Source organism: Platalea leucorodia (assembly GCF_965183815.1).
Source record: "Platalea leucorodia genome assembly, chromosome: 9".
NCBI classification, from domain to species: domain Eukaryota; kingdom Metazoa; phylum Chordata; class Aves; order Pelecaniformes; family Threskiornithidae; genus Platalea; species Platalea leucorodia.
Window position 1 is genome coordinate 37175228 of NC_138831.1, and position 25393 is coordinate 37200620.

Consider the following 25393-nt stretch of genomic DNA (forward strand, 5'->3'; position numbering starts at 1 on the left):
CAATATCCCCTGAGCAGTGCTATTGCATAGTAACTCCTAAACTGTTTTAATATTTGAAACAGAGACCATATTCCATGGATCCTTCTCCAGTACCAACTGAAATGGAATGGAATCCTTTTGGATAAATTCTAATTAAGACTCTTCGCTCTTTTTCTTTGAGGACTGCCACGTGAAAGAAGCCGATCTAATTGTTCCACCCATTCAGGGCAGCATAACATGCATAGCTCATCTGGAGTGGCAAGCCAAGTACTACTGTGGTTTGATTTGCCTCACCTTCCCAAAAGCACTACACTTATGCAGGGAATGGGTGGAGAATGATCCAGGTGAGCTCCTTGCTTACTGAAAGCTCTTTGCAGCAATCAGCATAACCTTCATACTGCCCTGAAATATCTACACTGCAATATTTTTAAGAATGTGGAAGTCTAATTGTAATAATACCCTGCTCTCTGCAACATATCTACATTAAAGGACAAATGTGGTAAAGAAAGAAGGATTCAAAATAACATCGTGCATCTTTCAAAAATTATTTATCTCTATATTTTATACTATATATCATATATTTTATATCTGATATGTTATATAAAATATATTACACCTCAAAAGGATAGAAGTGTTGCACTTACTTTGGAAAACTGTAAATCACAGCATTTCAAATTTTAAAAAAATCTATCAACCACTGTAGACCCCTTGCTTTTTAACTGTGTAACGTGCATACTTAACACTCTGAAATTTATAACATACAGAACAGTCTACAAAGGACTACCGCTTAAATGCTACTGCTTACAAGGTTTTAAATTCAAATCTATTTACTAAAGAAAGAAGAAACAATAATATTTTAGACCAGTCATATACAGCTCCAGCAAGGTAAATCAGAAAGTTTTCTGTCCCAAAGGGCAGAAGGGTAGCTCTCCCTAACACTGTCTCACAAGCTGTTTCCTAATCCAAGGACTACTGTATGTCCCACACACTTTGTCTCCTGCATATTACACTGGGACTTTGAGCTCACCTTTGCCACAGGAGACACATCTTAAGGTTATGATAGATACTTCCATGAAAACATCAGTGCAGTGATAAAGCAGCAGAGAGAGCAAATCAACCATGAAGAATTATCTGAACAGAGCACACAACAAAGAACATCCTTATTCTACTTCCTGTCTCCATGTGGTGGTCATATTTTGAATGTTGCGTACATATCTGGCCTCTCCCTTTCTCCTCATCCTGAAAATAATATAGCAGAATTTGAAAATGCTTAGAAAAGGACAGCAAGGTTTATGAAATGTACAGAATGAGCTCCATTAAAGGAATGGATATGCGAGCTAAAGTTTATATAGTTTATAAACCTTTTCCTTAGCTGGAAGTTTCTCAAGACATCATAATCAGAGACAAGATACTGGGCCAGATGAATCTTTTATCTGATGCGGCATGGCCAGTCTCATGCTCTTAATCTTTTGGCCACAATGTGATCAGAAACATGAGGTGAAACGGGGAGGAGAGAACTGAAATGCAGTAGTGAGGACATTCACTATTAGCATATTTTATTTGGAAATAGAAGTCTGTTTACAGCATGGATAAATACATGCATTGGCATGCTAATCTAGATAGAAAGGAGGCTGAACTACTTTGGCCTCAGCTCATGTAATCAGGACACCAGATGGTTTTGCATACCTGAATTGATGCCTGTCCTGTGATTGCTGTACTACTAATTACACCATAACCATCAACCTACAGGAAGTATGTCACAAACTTAGATACAGAAATCTCTGTCTGCACATTTCTCAGAATTGTCAGTGTTTCACTCAATTCCTAGTCAATGTTTACTGATAATCACTGGAGCTGTATTATGGAAGGTCAGATTTCAATGTGCAATTGCTTTTGCCAGTATTCAGATACAAATTGGACTTGAAGCAACTGCATACAAATGTTCAAGTCTTCATACCCTCATACCTACAGGGCTCAATAACACAGGAATCTGAATACTGGGCATTCCACTCAAGCTTATATTGTTCCCTGGGAATATTAGGATAGCCCCATCACATAGTATAAATAATTAAATAATATTGACCAATAAATAATCAAAGCAAACTGTTTGCAAAGATCTATCATCTGAACTACTTTCAAAAACATGGAGTATGTATGTTTGCAACCAAAGGGGCTGGACTGTGAATTAACTGCAATCTCACAAAACCCAATATTGACCAGACTTTTGTTGCTTATGAGATAATCTGCATTTAAGACCTGGGTAAAGTTCAGGTTTATTTTGCTCATTGTTCTTAATTAATAACCAGCCTTTACCAGCATTCAGATTTCAGCACTGAAAAATATTTGGGTTTTTGGAGATCTAACATTAACTGACAACAGTTCACTTCTATGCACCTAGAATTAACATAAACAGTTGAAGAGTATAAGGCTTTGGATAACAAGCCAGTTTGTTTGTTCATCTCTTCTGATGACAATACTACTACCCTTCCTTACTTCAAGGTTGAAGGTCTATGCCTTTTCCTATGTTCTCTTTTACCAGATCTCTGCTGTCACTAGATGATGGGTTGTTCTCTTGACTTTCTAACCAGTGTTCTCAGACAAGCTTCTAACAAGCAATTTTATCTGTAAGAATTGGTCTTTCTCTGATAGAGAAGTCTCAGGACGGGGCTTGAAATATCACAGGAAAAAATGCATCCTTCCGCTGTTCTAAAGTACTTTATCAAAGGTTTTTATGTTACTGTGGCTAACATGCTGCCCATCAAACACAATGCTACAACATAAGGAGAGGTCTCTAAGTACCCTCTGCATGCCAGATTTGCGGAAGTTAGAACCTTTTCAGTGCATCTAAAGCAGTATGTAAATATAACAAAGTGCCTCACAACAAGTATTACTTGGCACTGAAATTTGCATGCCTGAAAAACAAGACTCCATGGGGTAAACAGCTTTCACTACTGTACAACTTTATTTCCTGCTTCATACTTCTGAATGTGTTCAGAAATCACAGGTGACATGCTTCATGATTCAATTCTTATAGTATTTCTATAAGAAATTAGTAATCTACTGATTTTTTGTCATTTCTACAAAAGAAAAAGAGGTACACTCAGCGGCTACGTGGCTTGGGTTCCCAAATCCCAACTGGCAAAGTGACCAGGGACTCACAGATGAGTACAGCAAAACTGAGCCAGCTCTCAAAGCATAGGTCCATCCACATGCTAGTCTACAGCATCCTGTTAATACAGAAAGTCTGATTCCCAAAAGCTAGAATATTATTGGTACATTATTGACCTGACCTAAGGTGCTATACCTCTAAGCAGAGGTAAATGGCAAGTGAAGAGCACTGTGCTGCCACAGCTGCGTAACACCTGGCTCCAGAACTAGTTAATTTGTTGCTAGCTCCAGTCTTCTGCACCATGCTTCACTGTGAGAACACACAGAGATGAGTAACAGACAAAGAGAAGGTCTCCAAAATCAAGTAGAATTTCAATATTGCACTGAGCAGGTGTCAGATACAGAGTATCCCCATGTTTTTTTCCAGTATACTGGTGCTATCAGTCATGAAATGATTTGTACTGATCAAGAGCTCTTCAGAGAACAGAAAGAGTTTAATTTGCATTTTATTGGTTTCACTCAGTGGAGAATACTGCAGAAAGAATTATTGAAGGGACTTCAGTCATTGCAGGCATCAGCCAAAATTTCAAAATTTTTTTGTTTTCTTAAGAAAACAGAAACAGTGACATATTTGTAAATGGAGTCAGCAAGTTATCAAAGCACTTTCCTAAACTACTTTTTCAAGGCATTATTTTTTCCAACATAAGGCAGCTAGCTCTTCACTCAGATCAGCGTTAATTAAAAAGAGAAAGTACTGCAACTGCTGCATAAGGAATTAGGTAGTTCCTCATCAGAGTGCTTTGTCTCAAACAACGAGGACAGTAATATACGTGGCAGTAAGACTGTCAAGATGTCATGTTTTACTGTCTGTAGTACTCATTTTTTTTTGCCATCAGCTGTTCTTTGTATTCTGGTATGAAACTGTAGCATGACATTTTTGCATACTGTTAGCATTTACCACGCTTCACCCCAGGAAATATTGCTGTTCCCCAGGAGTGATATTTTGCTGCAAGATATTTGCGTTATAATAGTGATTGTCTCTCTAACACGAAGGTAGGAAGTAATAAAAAGAGGAAGCAGGGATTGCTGAGCATATTTTGTGATTTACTTGTTACTTTTCTTATGGTGATAAATTTCCCCAAACTCCAGCTTGAGCACCCTCAATTTCATCATTCATTGTTTTATTTTCACCCCAAAACCAGATAATTACACACATTCAGATACTAAACATATTTTCTAGAAATACTGCAGCAGGCATCTTTGAGAATTTTAGGTTGTAGACAAAAGCAAATGCAGAAGGTGGTAAACATGAGTTACACACAGAGACAGTATATATAAAGTGCAAGAACCTACCACATCTGGCCAGATGGAAATACTATTGTTTAAGTAGACTGTCCAGGTTTCACTTTTTTGTAACACGATCCACATTATGATTCAGGCCAGAAATGAACCATGGTAAAACCCTGAGCCTGCAGTCGGCCTTGGCAGGACAACAGCTGCCAGTCTTTCCCCTGAGTGAGAGCAGGTGGTGACCTACATATGAACCATTTCTTGTTGCTTTGGGGTTCATTGATTTCAGTTCTCACTACTCACAGCTCAAATCTCAGCTGTGCAGCTAAAACATGAACCTCCTGTGCTGCACCACCGTGCTAGGATGCACTCCTTTCCTCCCTCTGCGAGGAGGAGGCCTCATCTGATGGGGAGGCAAACAGAGATAAGAGATTGGTTAATGAAGAAGGCCTAAGGGTGTAATCTGGTGTAAGAGGTTTGGACACAAAGATAATGAAATGTTAATTACAATATTGGTTACTGCTTCATTATTATAACAATGATACCACAAGCCAGTCTGCAGTGCATCTGGATTCACTGGAAAACCTCCAGAGCTATAGGTTCCAACAAGCTGTATACTTAGCTGTTCCTAAAATTAAATGCATGTGGAGATATACTGGTAGCAACCTATAAGAGGATAATGCAGAAGGTAGTTTCCTTGTACAACTCTAGAGTTGATATAAAATTTAGGTAGCGATTTGAACTATTTTATTCATCTCTTTATTAAAGCAAGATTAGTTAGATTATATTTCTCAGAACTGCCTACCACCTGTTGTGAAACAAAGTTTTACTATCTGTTATTAAGATTATATGTGTTCGTTGTTTGATTACTGTTAGTGATGAGTTATTTTGAATGTGGTTTATTTATCTTAATTTTATATTTTGCTTTTTGCACATTTTCACTAAAATTTCTTATACTTGCTAGTGACTGTAACTCTATAGACACTTGTCTGCTTAAAGTTTCTAGATACAAACTCACCTGCTGGAAATCTTGCTGAAAGAGAATAGAAGATGCATATAAATACAGTGAAATGCAGTTAATTCAGTTTTCCAGCTGAGCGAATATTTGTGGAATTTTTTTTTTTAATTTCAGGGCTTCATATTGCTCTATCATTAAAAGAGTTGTGTAAGAGAAAAATAATATAATGATATTGCCCATCCTTCTGCTCAAAAAAAAAAAAAAAAAAATATTGGAGAGAGGCATCACTTTACACTTGTTTAAAAATCCTCTACCAAACATAAAGGCTATAATATCCCTGCATTTTTAAACCATCTACTAAAATGGACAGGCTAATATATTTTACAATTTCACAGAAAAAAGTTCTGAAATTTTTTAAATATGGATAAGCTTTTGCAGGTATCACAATGCTTTGCAGAAGTAAGATTACTTCACTTTTAACTGTTTACTAAAATTGCTAGCATCTGCTGATAAACTCCGCAGACTTATGCGATACCCAGTCTAGCAAAAGCTCATATTATATTTAACAGACAAGATCAAATTGCTGCAGAGTAAATGTCAGCAAAAAAACAGAACAGTTTATGAGGCAAATAGAAGTGATTTCTGAAGCTGCTCCTTCTACTAATTTATACTGCTACTCAGCTTGCAATATAATCTGTTGGAGAATAAACACATACACAAGCACTCATAGTGTGGGGTGCCTATGGGTGCTGGTGGGAATTCTTACATTCAAAGCCTGGGAGCTAGAGATAAGTTTTCTCATGTAACAGGACTCCAACATTAGAACACAAATTCTCATTTCAGAAAAGTTGCACATATAGCTTGTACTGCCTCTCCTGAAATACAGGAATTCATATTTTGGATTCAAGTGAAATGTGCTTCCAGATAAAATTTGATGTCTTATATCATGTAGTATGACTGTTCTTATCTAGTATATACTACACAGCAAATGTGCATTTGCCAAACAACTTAATTAATCCTTTTCAAGGCAGGAATAGTCACTGAAATACCATTTTTCCAGTGTACCACCCAGAAGGCAAAAGTAAGGAACAAGAGGTAATGTGATAAAGCAGTGATGGTCCTTTAAGACAGTTATATAATTTTGCAGATACAAATGTCTTAATTTTAACATTACTTATAGAATAAACTCTGGCGATATTATAGAAAAAAAGCATTCTCAAGGCTTTTGCATGGCATTTGGAATATGATAAATGCTATAGTTATTTTGCATTGACAGTTCAGCCTGATGGACTAATATTAAGAAATATTACAGAATTATCCTCTGATTTCTTGAAGCAGTTACTAAAACTTGGATCCAAGTATATATCATAGGTGTTAAAATACAAGGCTGGAAAGACAGTACATAATTTTCAGCAAATTATAATGCTTCTTTTCTAAAGCTACTGAAGTGAAATATTAGATTTTTAAAAATTATTTTCCAATTAAGGATCTTGAATGAACAGTAGTCAATCTAATGTCGTCTTCCCTAAAGACACTGGACAATTTTACAGTCATGTCCAATGTGATGACTCAGTTATGAGTTAACGTGTTGATTTTGAGACTCATCTTGGTAAACATTTTAGAGTTCATAGCCATCTGTGGGTTTATTTATAATATATTGCTCCTTCTCACATAAATAAAATGAAAATAACCTGGGTGCTTTGATATGAAGGAACACTGGAATGCTTTCTATTTACTTATGGTAAACTAACAATAATGAATAAGCAATAGCATGAAACAATCTCCTATTGGCCTTACCTGATCCACTAACTGGGAGTAGAGATCATAGCAATTGTCAAAAATGTATTTATAAGTTGAGTCCAGGCATGCTCTTACACAGTCTTTCACCACAGTACTCGCTCGAGGCGGGCTCTGCAATTCAAGGACCTAATATTTCATAAATGGTAGAATGTCAGAATTAGATTGAACACAAAAAAATCCATGTGTTGCAATGAATGCAGTTCTGTAATACAGGATGAAAAGTGTTGAAATATGATAATGATAAAAATATTTTAAATTGTGTTGACTTAAGGTGATCTTAGTTTAAAGATGCATTAAAACACATACTTAAGCAAGTAGATTGTATCATTAAGTTTTATTTGAATGAAATTATTCATATAATGAAAGAGGCATACGTGCCCAAGTGTTTACATCTTTAGGTTTTCCACTAGAGGTGGAAAATCTAAAGGTTTTTCCATTATTTAGGAAATAATTAACCATATAATTATGTGCTTTCCTCTGAATAAGAATATCAGCCAAATAGCTCTTCATTTTTTAAAGCAAAGGGTTCAGCTTTTTACTCTACTTTAGGATACATTAATTTGAACTTCAATTTAATGGATTATTTTAATGTTCTTTAGGTAGTGCCTAACGTAGTAAAATCACATGCTATTGCAACAAACACTGTTTTGTGTTTCTGTATTTTCATCCAGTAGTATCAATGTGTACCATTCAATTCTAAAAATATTTCAGAACTTTACCACCTAGATATCAACATCTGGAGCGACAAAAGCAAGTAGAATTATCAGACCTGTTTTTGCTGTTTGGCATGTGATATTACGATACTACTAGGAAAACATTATTCTGTATGACACACGTTCCTCATGAGTTCAACTGAGTTTGCTTTATGTGACTTGACTTTAAACTAATTAAAAAGGTAAATTTTTTGTTTCCTTCAGGACATGTAAAAATAAGTGTTAAAAAAGGAAAAGATAGTTGTTTGTTTTTCAAAGATAATGGCTTTTACCACATTGTTAATACAAAGTATGAATAAGATGACTTTACTTCAATGATCTTCAGTAAGCTGAGAGATTTAACTTAAAACTGAAGGAGATGAATTGATTGAGAGTATTAAATAGAGTATGATCTTCCTGGAAAATAAAAGGCAACAGCATTTTTTTTTTTAGAGTCATAAAGGACAATACCTTCATTCGAAAAAAAGTAATGCTGGTAAGCAGGTCCACAGTTGATTTCAGATCTTGGAGTCTTTCAGAATTGCTGGCAGGGAAATTATCCTGGTAAAGAGGGAGGAAGAGAGGAATCATGTGAAATTGGAGTTACAGGTAAGATCCTTGAACAACTAGGAAAAAAGCCCTCTAGGAAAACACAGATGCTTCTGCAAAGGATTAGGAATGCTCATGTGTCACGTGAATTCTGCCTGTGAGGAAGTCAGTGATGACATGAATAGGAACACTTCTGATAATGCTCCCGTAACATGAATGATTTAAAATATTGTGATATTTTCAAAACAGTAATGGAATAAAAAATACTACAAAAAGACTGGAAAATGTTGCTAATGAAAATAATTTATGGGTTCTTCATGGTACATAAATCAATTGTAGGCATAAATGTAGTAGTAAGCTTAATGAAGAAACCATATACAAAATTTTTGCTACGATCTCTAGGTTAACAGGAAGACTGATAGGAAGTAGTTTTATTTAAATGGCTTCCTAATAATGAAACATCAGCCAGATATCCTCATGCTCCAATATTATCTGGATAACATTCTTCAAAATTAAAAGATCCTAGGATGAACATATCTGCTGCATGAAGGATACGGTCTTAAAAACTGAGTACGTGCAATTTCTACCACCTCTAATGCCTTGGGGTTCTTTTAAATATTCCACTTCTCATTTGGTTTTAGAAAGCAGGCCAGATGAACAGAGAAATCCCTGAGTTGGAGGCTGCCATTTCTAGAAGCTGAAAGGAGAGCCATAGCTGATGGAGCCCTAATCGCTTATGTATCATCCAAAAGTTTCACGATACAGTGCAATGGAAAAGGAGAGAGACTTCAGAACGGCATGATAACTTGCAGGTATTCAGTGCATGCTTCTTTCCTGAAAGGCTGGGTTTAGAGCATACCTCAGTGGAAAGAGCTTCCATGAGGCAGAAATGAAACTGGAATTCCTACCATGTAGAAAATGAGGAGTCAAGTCTCTTTCAACATTCCTAGGATCTTAGCATGGAAGTTACAGCAAAGATGTCAGCCTCTCAGAATAAATACAGCAGTAACTGCAATTTGCAGTACATGAGTCAGTAAAGGTAATTCCCAGATGAATTAACTTAAACAAGTTACGGCTTAATTTAACCAAAATTGTTGAATCCTACTCTTTCTTGAATGTCTGCTCATCCCTTGACCCATTCTTATCTTTTGGAAAGAAAATAGTAACTTTTTTCAAATTGGAAAAATATTATTGTTAAACTGCTTAAGTTCTGTAAGTTTTTGTTCCAAAGGATCTGGCGTCTCATGTCAGCACCCAATATTTTCAGCTTCTATGCCACAAGACGGGTTAATCTCTAAAACTTCTTTAAGCAGATAAAGTGCACAGGGATATTTACACGAAAAAACATTTGAGTTTTCCTCTAGACAGAATACATGGCACATACCCTGTATTTAGATAAATCAATCCTCAGAGAATTGTGCAATTGATCCAGCAGTTTTATGAACTTTTCTCTCTGTAAAAAGAAAACAAGAATATGTTGCATAAGAATTTGCAGATTCCTGTAATTGGTGGGTTTTTAGAAAGCCACTTTCCATTCTTATTTGAAAAATAGATTGCTTTCTGTTGTTTCATATAAAAGTGCTGGTCTGAGATATCTGTGTTTCAAGGCCAGGCAATATATCTTTTATCACTTTATTTTCCCTTTCTATCCTATATTGTGATTTACCTCGTATGCATTCAATACTGTGCAGCTGTGCAATACATGACTGAGGTGACATACTTTCCTATGCAGTGTTTTCCTTTCCTAATGACTGATGCATTGTTAAATAACTCCAAATATCTAGAAATTTAAAAGCATTGCCTGATGTCACTGACCAAAAATGCAATAACAGCCATCAACTCAGTATATAAGTCCAAAGTTTTAAGTTACGTTAGCAAGGCTTATTAAAACAGATAAGCTTGTTAAATTTTTATATTTGCTTTGTAATTGCTTACACTCTTGAAGAAGGCACTTCCCCCCTCCCTTTAATGTGTAAGAAACAATGCTTATTTACAGCAGAATTTGGTGTAAAAGTATGATTGAAAACTATACCTCAGAAACAGTGGCTTTTGTAACAACAAGCTAAGTAATACTATGCAGTTATAGTTTTCCCTTTCAAATGCGGAGATAAACTTGTTATCTTGATAGATGAAGGTGCAGTGAAAACATTTTGCTGTGAGACACCCAGCTGAGTTGTGCCATTCTCAAGTAATACTAATGAGAGCTTCTAATTACCAGTCTTCATGTTAGAACATATTCCATAGTCCACTGCACAAAATTATGCAGAAATCCTTGCCAGTCTATGTGAAAGCAGCAGGCTTGTGGAAGTAGCAAGATCAATGCTCTCAGAATGCATGATGGTATCCGCACCATCCCTGAAATATGATCAGCAATAATATGAAAATAGAGTTCTTTGTGCACTGTCTCTCATCAGTGGAGCACTAACCTACACCAAAAGCCACTAATTTGGCACAGTTCCCTTAAGGGATCAATCAAAAGGGAACTTTTTTTGTCATGTTATAAATCTGTATGAAATATTCACTCAGCCAAATCCTTCCCAGCTGTAGCCTGAGGACTTGAATTTGAGATGTTCTTTTTGATGAATGATGTGCAGCTATCCACTAACAAAAGCCTTTTGACCCAAGAGAGGAAAATAATCTAATATTTTGCCTATAAGTCAATTGTTTGAAAAAAGAGCTCCAGATCTCTATTTGTGATGCTTACTATTGTCTTTCTAACCATCTGCTGAACTATGAATTGGATTGGAATTTGTGTCAAAGGTAAACTGGCATTAACATTAGAAAAAATGGAAAAAAAAAAAGAAAATCCAGCAAAAACATTTTAAATTTCAAAAGCTGGATAAAACTCAAGTCTAATAGGGCTTGAACATTGAAAGAGTAGCTTTGTTTCAACAAAGATGCAGTGTCATTCCATCATAAACCATCGATTAGCTTATAAAAGAAAACCTGAATAAGAACAGAGCAACATTGTGCTATCATGACAATACAATAATTAAATCATAAATATTCTGATAGTGCTTTTCATCTATACACTTTTTTACTTTATAGTAATGGAGCAACGTTAATATTCCTCTTTCAAAGCAAACCTCTAGCAGTAGCAGCAGATAAAGTTCCAGTTCAAGAACATGGTGTTTCCAAACTAAAGATCTGGCCCTGGGTACATTTATATGTGAGTACTTCCACCAGACTTAACATTTAAAAGAAAATTAAATTGATATTTAGAGTAAATATTTCTCTCAAAAAATACTGAATGGACCTGAAAACAATGACTTAATGGGTTTTTAATTTTTTTTTTAACAGACTTAGTTAGTACCTCTAACACTACTTCAAACAACTATAATTTTTATTTAATAAATTTTAATTATGTTTAATATTTTATTTCATGTCAATAAATGGTATTTTACAAAACACTATCATGTTTTCATAGCTACTCTTAAATGAAAAATAGCTTTGATATCAACCATACAAATAACAGCCATACAAAAGAAAGAGGAAGGAATGCATTTTCCAGCATCAAACTGTGTTTATCTCTGACTACATCATGTGTAATAGTAGAGATATGAAAGCAACCTCTTTGAATTATTGCTCTCCCTTCCTGCTCTCATCTCCCCAGTGAAGGGTAGGCGAACAAATCAGAATACAGTGTGAACAAAGTGAACATATCTTTAATTTTTTATCATGTTCAAAGACTAGGAAGTCCACACTGTGAAATACTTATCCACTGAAGGAAAGTTAGCAACAACAAAAAAAGTACTACCACATACTGAGATGCTGGTATTCCTCCTAAAATTTCTGATACCTAAATCCAGGACTTGGACAATGCACCATTATTTCAGCAAAAATAAAAGTCCATCCTTATAGGCTCTTGTGAGAAGAAGAACAGTATTTATGGCTAGATCCATTAGGCTAATATGAGTTCACTGACGACATATAGCCCAAGAAAGTAATTGCAACCGATACTTAGCAGTCTAGTGCAGTTGGTAGTTTGTAAGCCTTGCTGCAATAAAAACAAAACCTGATTGTTGAAGATTTTAGTATTATGCATGTGTGCCAGTGCTTTCTACCCTATATGCCTTACATATCACTATATAAGGAACTGAATAGTATCTTCTCTAGCTTTTATAGTGATTGATTGTAAAGACTCAGGGTAAAATTTTCAAAAGCTAATAGCAACTCTTATTCTTTAAAATGACCAACTTCTTAAAAATGTTTGAATTTAGAAGTTAATATGGTATCACGTATTAGGAAAAAAAAAACCAGATGAGGATTAGTATTCTATTGAAAAAGAAAGTCTACTTACCCCAAAGTTGGTAGCTGCAAACCGATCTGAGGCAGATACATTAGTTGCTGCTGTAGTATGAGCATAGAAAGCATTTATATTGGCCAACAACGTACTCATAACTGCTGGAACACCAGGGCACATATATTTAGAAGACAGACAGGAAAAGTGCCTACAATTCAAACAAACTGACAGTTATTAAAGATGGCAAAGATTCTGCCCTTTCTCTCATCACGATTTCTTTTCAGCTCCAATGATGTAAATTTCAAGCTACCTCATGGACAATTATGCAGATACCCATGAGGAAAATCCAGACACATTTGATATAATTTCTACTTGTTGCACACTGATATTTTCAAAATGAACACATCAGATTCACATTTGCCTCTTACTCTGTTAATCTTAAATACAAAAACATGATTTAACTATCTTAACTGCTATTAAGCAAAACATTCATTATTAAACAGAAACTTAAAATCAAACACAAACATATCATCATAAAAGGCCACAAGAGATCTATACTCTAGTGGAGAAAGATTTAATTGATACGAACAAAAAGACTCAAACGAGCATTTTACCATGGCTTGTATTTTAGGCTACATTATTAACAAAAGGTGAGGCATCGAGCAACTTCTGGGTTCACCTTAATTTGATTTAGACCGTAACTGAAACCATTCCACGTTGATTCAGGCCAGTAAAGTTTAGGTAATCAGTCTGTTAAACCTGAACCAGCTTCATATTGGAAAACAATGTTTAAGAAAAGAGAAAGTCCGTCACTGAGCCCAGTTGGGGCTTCAGGAGAAAAAAGGCTTTATCCCCCATTTCCTGCAGAGTCTGAGGAGATTTACATTCTTACAATCCTGTAACTACTACCCAGCTCCCTGATCTGACCTGTTTTGATCCCAGAGGGAAGCTACAGCACTGCCAGTCTTGTGGCATGGTGCTTGGACCAACAAGGGAGATTAAAGCCACATCATATCTTTGTGCTGCATGCACACAGCATAGAAATATCGGCATTTATACAGTGAGGTACACTACTGGAATGGGGGAGAAGCTCAGAGTGATGAACTCAGTTGGCTATTGAAGGCTGAAGCTGGCAGCAGCAGTAGTAGAAGGAGAAAAGTTTGGGTGAGCCTCCTATTCCCATTAGGAACAGTTCAGTTAGAGCTGTTCTCATAGAATCATTTAGGTTGGAAAAGACCTTTGAGATCATCAAACCTAGCACATTAACCTAGCACTGCCAAGTCCACCACTAAACCATGTCCCTAAGCACCACATCTACCCGTCTTTTATAGAATCATATAATTGTTAAGGTTGGAAAAGACCCTTAAGATCACCAAGTCCAACAGTTAACTATCACTGTCAAGTCCACCACTAAATCATGTCCTCAAGCACCATATCTACCCGTCTTTTAAACACCTCCAGGGATGGAGACTCAACCACTTCCCTGGGCAGCCTGTTCCAGTGCCTGACTGCCCTTTTGGTGAAGAATTTTTTCCTAATATTCAATCTAAACCTCCCCTGGCACAACCTGAGCCCATTTCCTCTTGTCCTATTGCTTGTTACTTGTGAGAAGAGATCGACCCCTACCTCGCTACAGCCTCCTTTCAGGTAGCTGGAGAGAGTGATAAGGTCTGCCCTCAGCCTCCTCTTCTCCAGACTAAACAATCCCAGCTCCCTCGGCCGCTCCTTGTAGGACTTGTTCTCTAGACCCTTCACCAGCTTTGTTGCCCTTCTTTGGACACGCTCCAGCACCTCGACGTCCTTCTTGGAGTGAGGGGCCTAAAACTGAACACAGTACTCGAGGTGCGGCCCCACCAGTGCCAAGTACAAGGGGATGATCACCTCCCTGGTCCTGCTGGCCACACTATTCCTGATGCAAGCCAGGATGCTATTGGCTTTCTTGGCCACCTGGGCACACTGCTGGCTCATATTCAGCTGGCTGTTAACCAGCACCCCCAGGTCCTTTTCGGCCAGGCAGCTCTCCAGCCACTCGTCCCCCAGCCTGTAGCGTTGCATGGGGTTGTCGTGACCCAAGTGCAGGACCCGGCACTGAGCCATGTTGAATCTCATACAGTTGGCCCCGGCCCAGCGGTCCAGCCTGTCCAGGTCCCTCCGTAGGGCCTTCCTGCCCTCCAGCAGATCGACACTCCTGCCCAACTTGGTGTCATCTGCAAACTTACTGAGGGTGCACTCGATCCTCTCCTCCAGATCATTGATAAAGATATTAAAAAGGACTGGCCCCAATACTGAGCCCTGGGGAACACCACTTGTGACCAGCTGCCAAACTGGATTTAAGTCCATTCACCACAACTCTCTGGGCCCGGCCATCCAGTCAGTTTTTTAACCAGTGAAGAGTATACTCATCCAAGCCATGAGCAGCCAGTTTCTCCAGGAGAATGCTGTGGGAAACTTTGTCAAAGGCCTTACTAAAGTCCAGGTAGACAACATCCACAGCCTTTCCCTCATCCGCTAAGTGGGTCAAAGGCACTTGTGAGAAGATCTGGCACTGAGCAGTTTCCTTCTGCAGTATGCAGAGCTGCATTGGTCAGAGTACAAATATGAGGGCTTATGCTTACATAATGTTGAATTCTACAGTAAAGAAAGGAAGAGGGGAAAGGAAGAAACTGCCACACAAGGTTGCATTGCAGAATATGAGTACAACTAGTCCCCAGGCTGAACATCATCTCCCTCAGGATGTCAGCATTTAGAACTTCTAACTGGAAGCATTTTTTTGGATGGAGTTCCAGCTTGTATTCAACAGAATCTTGAAAGTAAGAATTTGGGCTGAGTGCTGATCACAGACAAAAAAACAGTGCAAAGTGGTTTTCTATTTGGTTTTGAATACTTTTAACTCCCTGACTTGCTAGCAACTTTACTGTTTCACTTTTCTTGAAGAAACCAAAGGCCATTACAGCTCACAGCACCTTGGGCAAGCAAATGTAAGAAAAACCCAACACTGACTTCCACCCACATCTGAGTGTATTAAATCAGCTCTGATTTTTAAGCAGTCTGCTTCATGGGAACTACAAATTATTAATTTTAGCACTGCTGAATCAAGCGAGAACATAATGTCAGGTCATTTAAAAAAAAGGTAAACCTGTTGTCAATATACAGTATTCAAAGTGGGAAGTCACGTACAAGTAATTTACATTAAATTTTTTAAAAAAGTAAAAAATATTTTATGTATTCTCTTTCTTTTTTTAGAATACTAAAAAATGCAAAGACAATCTATGAATTAGAGTAGGTCATATGTTTTATTATTTTGCTAGTTCTTAAAGCTCAGAATCAGCAAAGCATTTAGACTTCTAACTTTAGTCAAATTCAAATTCTTAAATTGAAATTAAAATCGAGCCTATAGAAATTAAAAGCCTAAACAACTTGCTGTACTGCACCAGCCAAAACCAGAGTTGCAATGTAGCAGCCCTGTTTACTTGTTCAAAATAACAGGAAATGCCTGCTTGTAACGTACAAAGAGCTTGTAACATAAGAAAATATGAGAGATACGAGATGGATCTAACACAGGAGGAGAGTGACCACCACCATTGCAAAACATAAAATTTTAATTTCAAGATTTATAGTTAGGCAGGATTGGGAGGAAGGTGAAGGGATATAGAGTAAATGTATAGAGATAGGAAAGAGACTGAGAGGGATTAGGCGGAGAAGATGATGGTGAAAATGAGTATACAGTCAAACAGAAGAGGATGAAGAAACTCCAATCACTCTGGAGCTCTCTATATGTCTGAAGGTCCTGATTTGGCAGCATGCTCCTCTTAGCTGGAGTCTCTGGCTTCTCTCTACTGTTTCTCCTTAGGAGCATAAGGCAGAGCAGTGTGGCCCAGTGTGCTGGGCCTGAACCACCTGGGCCCTAGTGCCCATCCAAGAAAAAAAATTAACACAAGGTACAACTGAACTCGGTCCTGCTGAACTTAAGCCAAATACCCTTAACTGCTGTCACTGCCCAAATCTTCCAACCATGTCATTCAAGATTATTTGCATCTTGTACTTGGATTCCTGTTCCTAAAGATATAAAAAATGAGCTCTTTATACTTTCTTGCAAGCCTGCACACAAAATGACTCCACCTACATTATGCTTTCTGATACCCTGTTATTGTCTCAGTGGTCCTCTAAAGTCCTTCGCTCTGAGACTTGCCTCATGCTCTTGTGACTGACCGTGTTCACCATATTCCTGCTTTCTGATGTTTCAGGGCTGCAGAAACTTGCTTCTGCTGAAGCGACAAACTTATCTTTTCCAGGATCTCCCACACCACTGGCTTAGTATATTTGCAGATGCCTTTTCATAACCCTTTGGGGTAATCTGCAGTTTCACATCAACCAATCAACTCTTCCTTCTTCTGTTAGCTTACATTTTTTTAAAAGCAAAATTGGGGGAATAGAGTGAGTCAGCAGAAGGCATCACATAAAAGTCTCTCTTGCTTCTGCTTTTCCAGTACTCTCCCCTCACTGCACAGGCTCTTATTACAGATGCTCATCTACAGCTTCAGAAATGGGCCTAAAAAAATGCCCTGGGCTGTCAGCACCTCACATCACTCCAAACCAAGCCCTCTCCAACACTTCCATTTACTTTGCAAATGAGCCATCTAAATTGCAATGTTTACTTCAGAAATCTGTGTCAGGTTATGTTAAAAAGGAAGAAAATTCCAAAACTCCCCAAGTGTCCAGGCTCAGGAATCAGGCTTCATTAATGTACCTGATATCCATTCAGTACCTAGATATCAGAAACAGACATCATAAAATTATTGGCCAAACTGCTCTCCTCAACAGCCTTAGTCAATGAAACAGGCTACAGAACCTGGTAAGATATTCGAAATAGAATCAGCTACTTACCGTAAGGTAAATGTGATGACAAACACATCCACCTATCACTATAGTTACATGATCACTATGGTCAACATAGGACAAATGTTTTGGACTCCTCCTAGATGTAAAGTGTGTTTTAATTACCAGTGAGTGCTCAAAATGTGTGTGATGTATAAATTAAAGAATTTTCCTATTTTTTTCTAAAAAAATAAAGCACAAGAGATGTATACCAACTGACCCTGTAATTGAAAAGCAATTGGCTGGAAAACTTCTAAAATTGCAATTTTCTAACTCTTTTGCATCTCACTCAAGATAAATCCTCTTATAATTTAAGTCATAATTCCCCAAGGAAAAAACAAGTCATTAATTATACATGTACAAATACGTAAAGAAAATCCCAGCACATATTCATATTTTGCTACTTTAAAGTATCATCCAAAGTCTCTGAAGTGTTAACGACATAAGATTTCAAGAGGAGTGGATACTGGGATGAATCAAGCCCTTAATCCCACTCCAAAGCTAGGCTGAGGAGCTGAATAATTGCTGGATTTTCTAGTTTACCTGGCTGGGCAAAGACTGGAAAAGAAGGCATCCAGCTGGGGATGGGAGGCAAGAGAGGCAGGCTCATATTAAAGAGAATATTAAAGAGAATAGGCTCATATTAAAGAGAATCTAGGGCTACAGTCTGTGTATGTCCCTCTGTATTTGCAGGCTTTCCAGGCCAAGCCAGGAGACCCACTTCATGGGCTTTCTCTAGCATTAGACTCTCTTTAAAGTACTTTCATGCTGGGTTTATTTACCACATAGTCTTGCACTGATGTGGTGATATATATATCGATACTTAAAACTTGTATCACGGTAGTCATGTTCAAAGTGTTTTGCAAATATTTCTCAGCATTCCTGTAAGTTAGATCATTAAGTGCTATTATCTCCATTTTACAAAATTGAGAGAAATGGCTCAAATCTACACAGCAAATCAACCACGTGGGCCAGGACTAGAACTCAGCATTCCCAGCTACATGGCTTATAGGGATAATACTACCAAACCTTTCATTCATTGCCAGTACTTTTCAGAAGTGCTTTTAAGTGCCTCAATGTGAATCCGACGAAAGCGCAACACAGCTACCTACTCCTTAGGAAAATCTTTCATTGTATGTCACATGTTTCCTATCAACTAGAACAACAGTAATTTCCTTTGTATAAAATACAATAATGATGTCAGGTGATTCTCAGCAGTTTCAGGTAACCTTTAAAGTTAATAGTAATCTCACCTGATCTATTCATCACACGTATTTTAAGAAATATATGTAGAGATGATCAGAACTATTTTTTTAAAAATTGACACAAAAATAATTAACATACACTTTTACTGCTGACCTTTAATTTCCAAAAATCTTCTAGTGGACCTAAAGATCCTTAGTGCACGAGGAACTCCAAGCTGCAGATAAGAAGGCACTAATAACCCCACTGGCCTTAGAGTCATACCTATAACATATGCTCTGGTGAGGGGAGGAGGCAGACAAAAGGGGCAGTCACCAGCAGTCACTATGTGAACAGCCATCGAGATTGTATCAATTGCCTGCAGGGAACATGACAGACTGTGGGAAAAAAGTTTGGGTCAACCTTTTAAGTTCAGTGAGTGTCTTCTGCAAGTTCTTCTAACAATTTCACGTTGAGATACCCAAGGCCTGGACTGAGCTCTTATCTTGAAAATAGACCCAAACTGTACTAATTTGTTGTGAGGAAAATTTAAACCTACTGATGTAATTTATTTATGTCCTTATTATATTACTACACCATTCCACTTGTAATTCAGTCAGTGAAATCCACGATAAAGCATCTGTGTCAAGTGAAAGGTTATGTGAATTTTTGCTTCTCTCCTTCATTTAATTAAAATATGCAAAGTTCACAGAGCCTATTAAGTTTATCACATGCAATATGGGTCATGGCTCTGAGAGTGCTGATAACCCAGGTAAGAAAACTGCAAGCCACCCGGCTTCCTTCTGCTTGCTAAAATAAATAAATCAAAGAGGAAATTTCCTTCCTTGTTTTTGTAGGTGTCTGAAAACTGAGGCCAATAGCATGAGTTATTAACAATTTCTAATGGGCACGTGATGTCACAGCAACCATTGCTAAGTCTCACATATTTTAGAGTAATATTGCATTGTTTAAGCTAGTCACATGTCTAAAAGCAGGCCTGCTTGCTTCAACTTTCTTACTATGCAATTTCCTGACCAACATGCAGTGCCTGTGACTCTTCCAATCTTTCTGCTAGCGTGAATCAGCAAAGAAAGAAGGCTAATTAACTGCTCAGTAAGCAAATGCTATCAATGAAAATTACTTTAATGGGTGATTTGTGTGCTTTTTGCAATGCAGCCACATTAATTGAAGACTAGCAGGAGAAGAAGATGGCATAGTTAATGCCCATTAACCCGCTGGAATGCGAACTATGTCGCTGATTTAGAAGCATTAGATTCTACCTGTGGTGACTCTTGCCAGCAAGAACTGAAGATCTTAATAGAGCTTTTATTCCACTTGACTCCACTACACAGTAAATCCAGGATGCTGACATTATGTATAATTTCAGTGTCCAGTCAAACACTGTTTCAATACGTGCTCTGCTTTTTGCCTTCTAAAGAGAAATAAGTTATGTTGAAAGATGAATGAGAAGAAGAAATTTTTTTTTCTTGGTGGTGGAGAGGTAGCTTAATATATGTAGGTAAATAAACTTCCAGTATGATTCCTTCAAGACATTGAATTTACAGCAGAAATCACCATCCATCACTGCAGCCATCAAAATAAAGGCCAGCTGGATCACTGAGCTGTTCTTCTGCTTTTGTTAATCTGTTTTATGTCATATCTATTTTCTTTCTGATTCTCTCACACATACGTGCTTTGACTTCTGAGAGTATACACATATTCGGGTAGCTAACAGTGTCTATTTGGCTGCTCTCCATCACACACACACACACAAAAAAAAAAAAAAAAAAAAAATCTTCTGACCCATATAAGAATGGCTGTAATTGTCTTTCATTTCTTTTCCCAATACAGACTCCATGAGGAGTGGAGGAATATAATAATTTTAAGTAAGAAGAATGGATTATGGAGTCTATACAGTCAAGACTTTCTAAAGAGCTGCAGTTACTGCAACACAACCAGGCTTTTTGTTGTATTTTGGTTTTGGGTCAATGGTTGATTTTCTATTCACGTGAAATTCACATCTGGTAACTTAAAAGCAGATTTCCTTGCTTAGGAACTGGGCAGTTGGAATCCATATCTTTAGAGTAAGACACCCCTTCTAAGTGGGCACCCTTTAGGGAAGAACTGTCTATATTTAGTCTTGCAAAAATGTGGATATGTCTGTCTGCAGCAACAGGTGCAATCACACTTGAATTCATTCTCTTTAAGTTTAATGGAAAAGGTCCCACTGGGGACAATGACTAAGGCAGATAAGTAACCATCTATGTGATATCTTTTGGGTTGATATCCACATTCCAATAAGTCTTCAGTGGTGCACAGGTAATATCCTGATCTAGAATCAAACACTGACTCACGCATGACGTGTTTTAAATTGCAGAAAATGCAGAATTTCTTTGCTGATGCTGGTTGAGAGAGAAGAGCTTGAGCTTCACGTTTTCAGGACTTTTAGTTGGCCACCTATTGCACTGATTTTCCATGAAGCAGTCAGGCACTGAAACAATAAACTGATATAAATTTTTGTTTATCTTTGCTGGGCTGCCACAATTTTGGTTGATGAGTGTACTCAGTGTATTTGGAAAATCAAGGCTATCCTTTTGAAATATTATTTCTGTGCTTTAAAGCAATAAATATAAATAAATATTAACTTGAGAGCCCAAAACAAATCATCTGGGTCTACTAGGAGGATCATAGATGACAAAGCCACCAGCATGAACCTGAAATGATAGACAAGTGGCGTTGTTTATTACCACAGCAGAACAGGATGCCAAATTGTTCTAGGAAGTGGTACTTTAGGGAGGCTTAATTAGATTTACGTTGTGTTCAGAAATGCAGAATGGCATATGTTCCTACTTCAGCATATGCTGTCTACCCATAACCTAAAAGGGTCGAGACTGCCCATCATTAAGTGGCACTGAAACTTTATATAATAGGTAATTTTAAACCTGCAAACAAATATGAATTTTAAAAATTACATTCAGACAAAAAGAGCAACTCATTAGCAACATCCTAAAACTCACTTGAGTCTGATATAGTGCATAAGAAGCATGTGGATGCTCTCTGGGGTGTGGATCGTGGGCTATGAAAGCATAGTCAGTTTTGCATTTACAAACGCAAACATTTTAATTTACAATGTTATCATGAGACATGCAATAGAAATATTCTGCAACTAGATTCTCGAGCATAAAATGCTTACACAACATTCCTTTGGGCCAAGTGATTACATTCAAATTCTCTCTCTGTGTATGGTAGAAAATTGCTTTTCTTTTAGTAGGAGCACATCATTACCAAATGGAATCTGATCATTCTGTTTTCCAATTCAAGAAGCTGTACTTTTTCTTCCAGCCATTAAAGTTGTTCCAGAAGAAAAAGGTGATCTCATAAACACAAATAAAGCCAACAGAGAACAGTCCAAAAGAAAATTCCCCATGACAGATCTAGTGTCTTCACTAATATTCTCCCCAAATTCTGAATGCTCTTACTAAGAGACATGTCTGCAGATGAATCAGCAAAACAATGTATATGACTATATATTCTTCTCCAAGTATTATTTGAGATCACATTCATTATTGATTTTATTCCTAACTTAAACAGGATGGTGGCCTTAAACAGTATGTGGCCTGCCCCTCAAATAGGGATTGCTCATTATTAACATGGAACATTTTAAAATGTAAATGGGCATGGAGGCAATGAAATCTTAGATTTTATTTCCCATGTAAATTACCTGTGACTACCAATATCGAATTCACTTTCTTATTATGCCTGCCTTAAAATGCTTGGTTTGCAGTCATTAACAGCAAGGAAATTTGGTGGAAAATGTACAGAAAAAAGCAAGAACAAAAAGAGGACAAGCAAAAGTGGTCATTTAACTTAAAATAGCTTAGTTAGAATTTTTGAGTAAGGATTCCTGAAAAATGTGTTGCAGTACTTGCTCAGCTCCATGTTAGATGTTCAGACTAAATTTACTTCCTTTTCATGAATAGCTGTATGTTATGTTATTTACTGATATAAAAATAAAGCATCTTTTTGTATGAAAATATAACCTGTCCATTTCTAACACTGTTAAATGAAAAAACTTTTTAAATACTTACATGTCAATTATATCACTATTTTTGCAATGCTGACTTTTGCTACATTTGAATTTTTAAAATCAGTCTCAAACTTTCTCTGGAAAATTTCAGAGTACTGGAATTCATCAAGACATGAAGGAAAAGAAACTTCAAAATTATTTTTCAGTTGAGGTTGTCCATCAAAAATACAGCCATGTTGTACTGAGATAACCAACTACTGGGACTATAGTTGCAAGGGAACACTAATGCTAAATCAGTCCTGCTTTATTTCCTAAGGAAAACAGTAATAATAGCCCTCCCTTGGCATTAATACCTCTTGAGAATTAATCTCATATAAAACCTTGAATTCTTTCTGATACATACAGCTGGAACAACTCTATCATTTTAGAGATTAACATTTTGGTAAAAATGGTTTGCCAATATAAATGAAGTTATAAAACTATAATACTATACTAGTTAATAAGTAACATAACTTAATCAAGATGTAAAGACATACATGGCTAAAGAGGAGCTAAACATGAAAACCAAAATATTCATGAAACTCAATGCATGAGTTCTTCCATGTGTAGTGTAGATACACAATACCACAGGGGAACTGTCAAGCTTAATTAATTCTTCTGTGCAATGTTGTTTAAGGTCCTTGGAGGAAGAGCATTAAAAACATATATATTACAAATACATCCTCTACCTTTCTATTAGATATACAGTACAATAATTCACAATGAGCTACATAAAGTGAAAGACATGTTCATTGCAATAGCAGATGGTGTCATTATATCCTGCAACAAAAATAAAACTTCACGTTTATGTCCCTTCATACTTATAATTTTTTTAGAATGTACTGTAAAGAGATGGAAGAAATGAGATACATGTTCTGATTAAAAATCCCATAACATCAGCTTTCTATAGGAAATATTTTCTATATTTCTTATTTAGAGGACTCATTTGGAGTCCTCTGCTTTCCTACGGCTGCAGTAGGAGCAGAATATAGTCCTTTTCACTGGCAAACTTTTCACAGGACAAATTATGAATAAATGATAGAGCTCTTGTATCCCCAGGCCTCTAAGCTCAGTGGTGCTGTGTTCTAAAGTGATCAGACAGCTACTTTAGTACGGACAACGTAGTAACAGGTTCTAATGCCATTAAAAATAGTTTGCATGAATTATTTACATTTACTATGGAAGTTTACTATGGTCATTGCTGGTGTTCCATGATGATTTCTGTACTCCTGGAAAGGAGTACAGAGCTTGTGAAACCCTGTTCTACCATCCCAATCCCATCTAGAACAGTGGAAGCCTTTCTGATCCTTGCCATATATCAGTACCATAAAGATTAAGAAATGTATTAGTGGTAATACCAGCAACAGTTTATAAAATGCTTATAATATATCTTAATTCCATTGCAGATGAGAATCACTTCTATGAGAATCAGATGGATAAAAATGATAACAAGAATTTTAAATCAAGAATAAGAATGAAATGGAGAATGAAAGCATGAAGGCTTGGAACTCATTACTTCCCTCAAATACATTCTTGACAGTAGAATAGAAAAACAGACATAATAATACTTACGTCATAGCTTGATAAATATATTCAATTCCATAGCGCATCGCAAATTCATCTACAATTTCTTGTGGAGCATCATCAAAGTACACCTTCCAGGCTTCATCACCTCTCACTTCAGGGATTTTTACAACGCCATTAGATTTAACTTCCGTCAAGTAATGGAATAGATTCTAAATGTAAGAAATGTTTCAAACAGGAATTTTTGGCTTTTAAGTGGCATTCTGAAAGTATAGCCTATGTAATAGTCATCAATATGTTCATTGTTAGTTTTTTTTTTTGGTTTGGTTTGGTTTTTTTTTTCCAAATTTTTCTGAAGACTGACACTAACTAGTCATAATTTGGTAAACAAAAAAACCCCAAGACTCTAAACACATTTTTTGTAATGGAACTCCGGCAGTGCAGGCTTATGATTCAGCACGTTGATCTATGTCCTTGATATAAGGTCATGTCACTTAACTGGCACAGAGAGACTGCAACATAAAATCACGCAGAAACTTTCTCTTCTCTATCATATGCCCTTGCTAAAGAATGAAATCATGACGTTATAATGCTCACTACATAGTGCTTCAACTTTAATTGGATCTGTGACCAATAAATTTCAAATTAATTATTTAAGAACTGCAAGTTACAGGAAACCCATCAGAAATATTGCAGTAGCCTCTCAAGTAGTGAAAAGCATGCAATAAAGTTTAGGTTTAGCAACCTCTAGGACCAAAGCTAGTATTTAACTTGACGTTAATGTCATAGAATGCTTCTCAGATTACCTAGCTCCATACACATCCACAAACTCAGCAGCAGATTTAATTTCCTATTTTCAGTGACCAAAAAAACCCCAAAACTTTGAAATAATTTCAGTTTTGCTAATTAGCCCGTAGCTGTCTTGTGGATTATCTTAAAGCAACAGAATTTTGCCATTTACTTCACAGGTCAAAACATTTGCAATATCAGGTCAAAATCTATGAGCACCAATGCCCTGAACATTCAATTTTACAAATGGTGAACAACGGCATTTTGTGGATACATATTAGTGCCAAACTTTCAGCTATATATTATTTATCAGCTTTCAGAAAGAACTTGTAGTTTTA

At 36.9% G+C, this 25393-nt stretch overlaps 1 protein-coding gene across 1 annotated transcript in view; it reads right to left on the minus strand.

The window, feature by feature from the left end:
• The window catches only part of UNC13C (unc-13 homolog C), a gene marked incomplete at its 5' end in the record, with an annotated part of 185159 nt that overhangs the window by 83385 nt on the left and 76381 nt on the right, over positions 1–25393 (minus strand). Inside the window, 5 exons of the mRNA XM_082321495.1 lie at positions 7133–7261; positions 8299–8388; positions 9761–9829; positions 12677–12827; positions 24315–24478. Of these exons, the coding sequence (XP_082177621.1) occupies positions 7133–7261; positions 8299–8388; positions 9761–9829; positions 12677–12827; positions 24315–24478 (603 nt within the window). The remainder of the gene's footprint in view (positions 1–7132; positions 7262–8298; positions 8389–9760; positions 9830–12676; positions 12828–24314; positions 24479–25393) is intronic.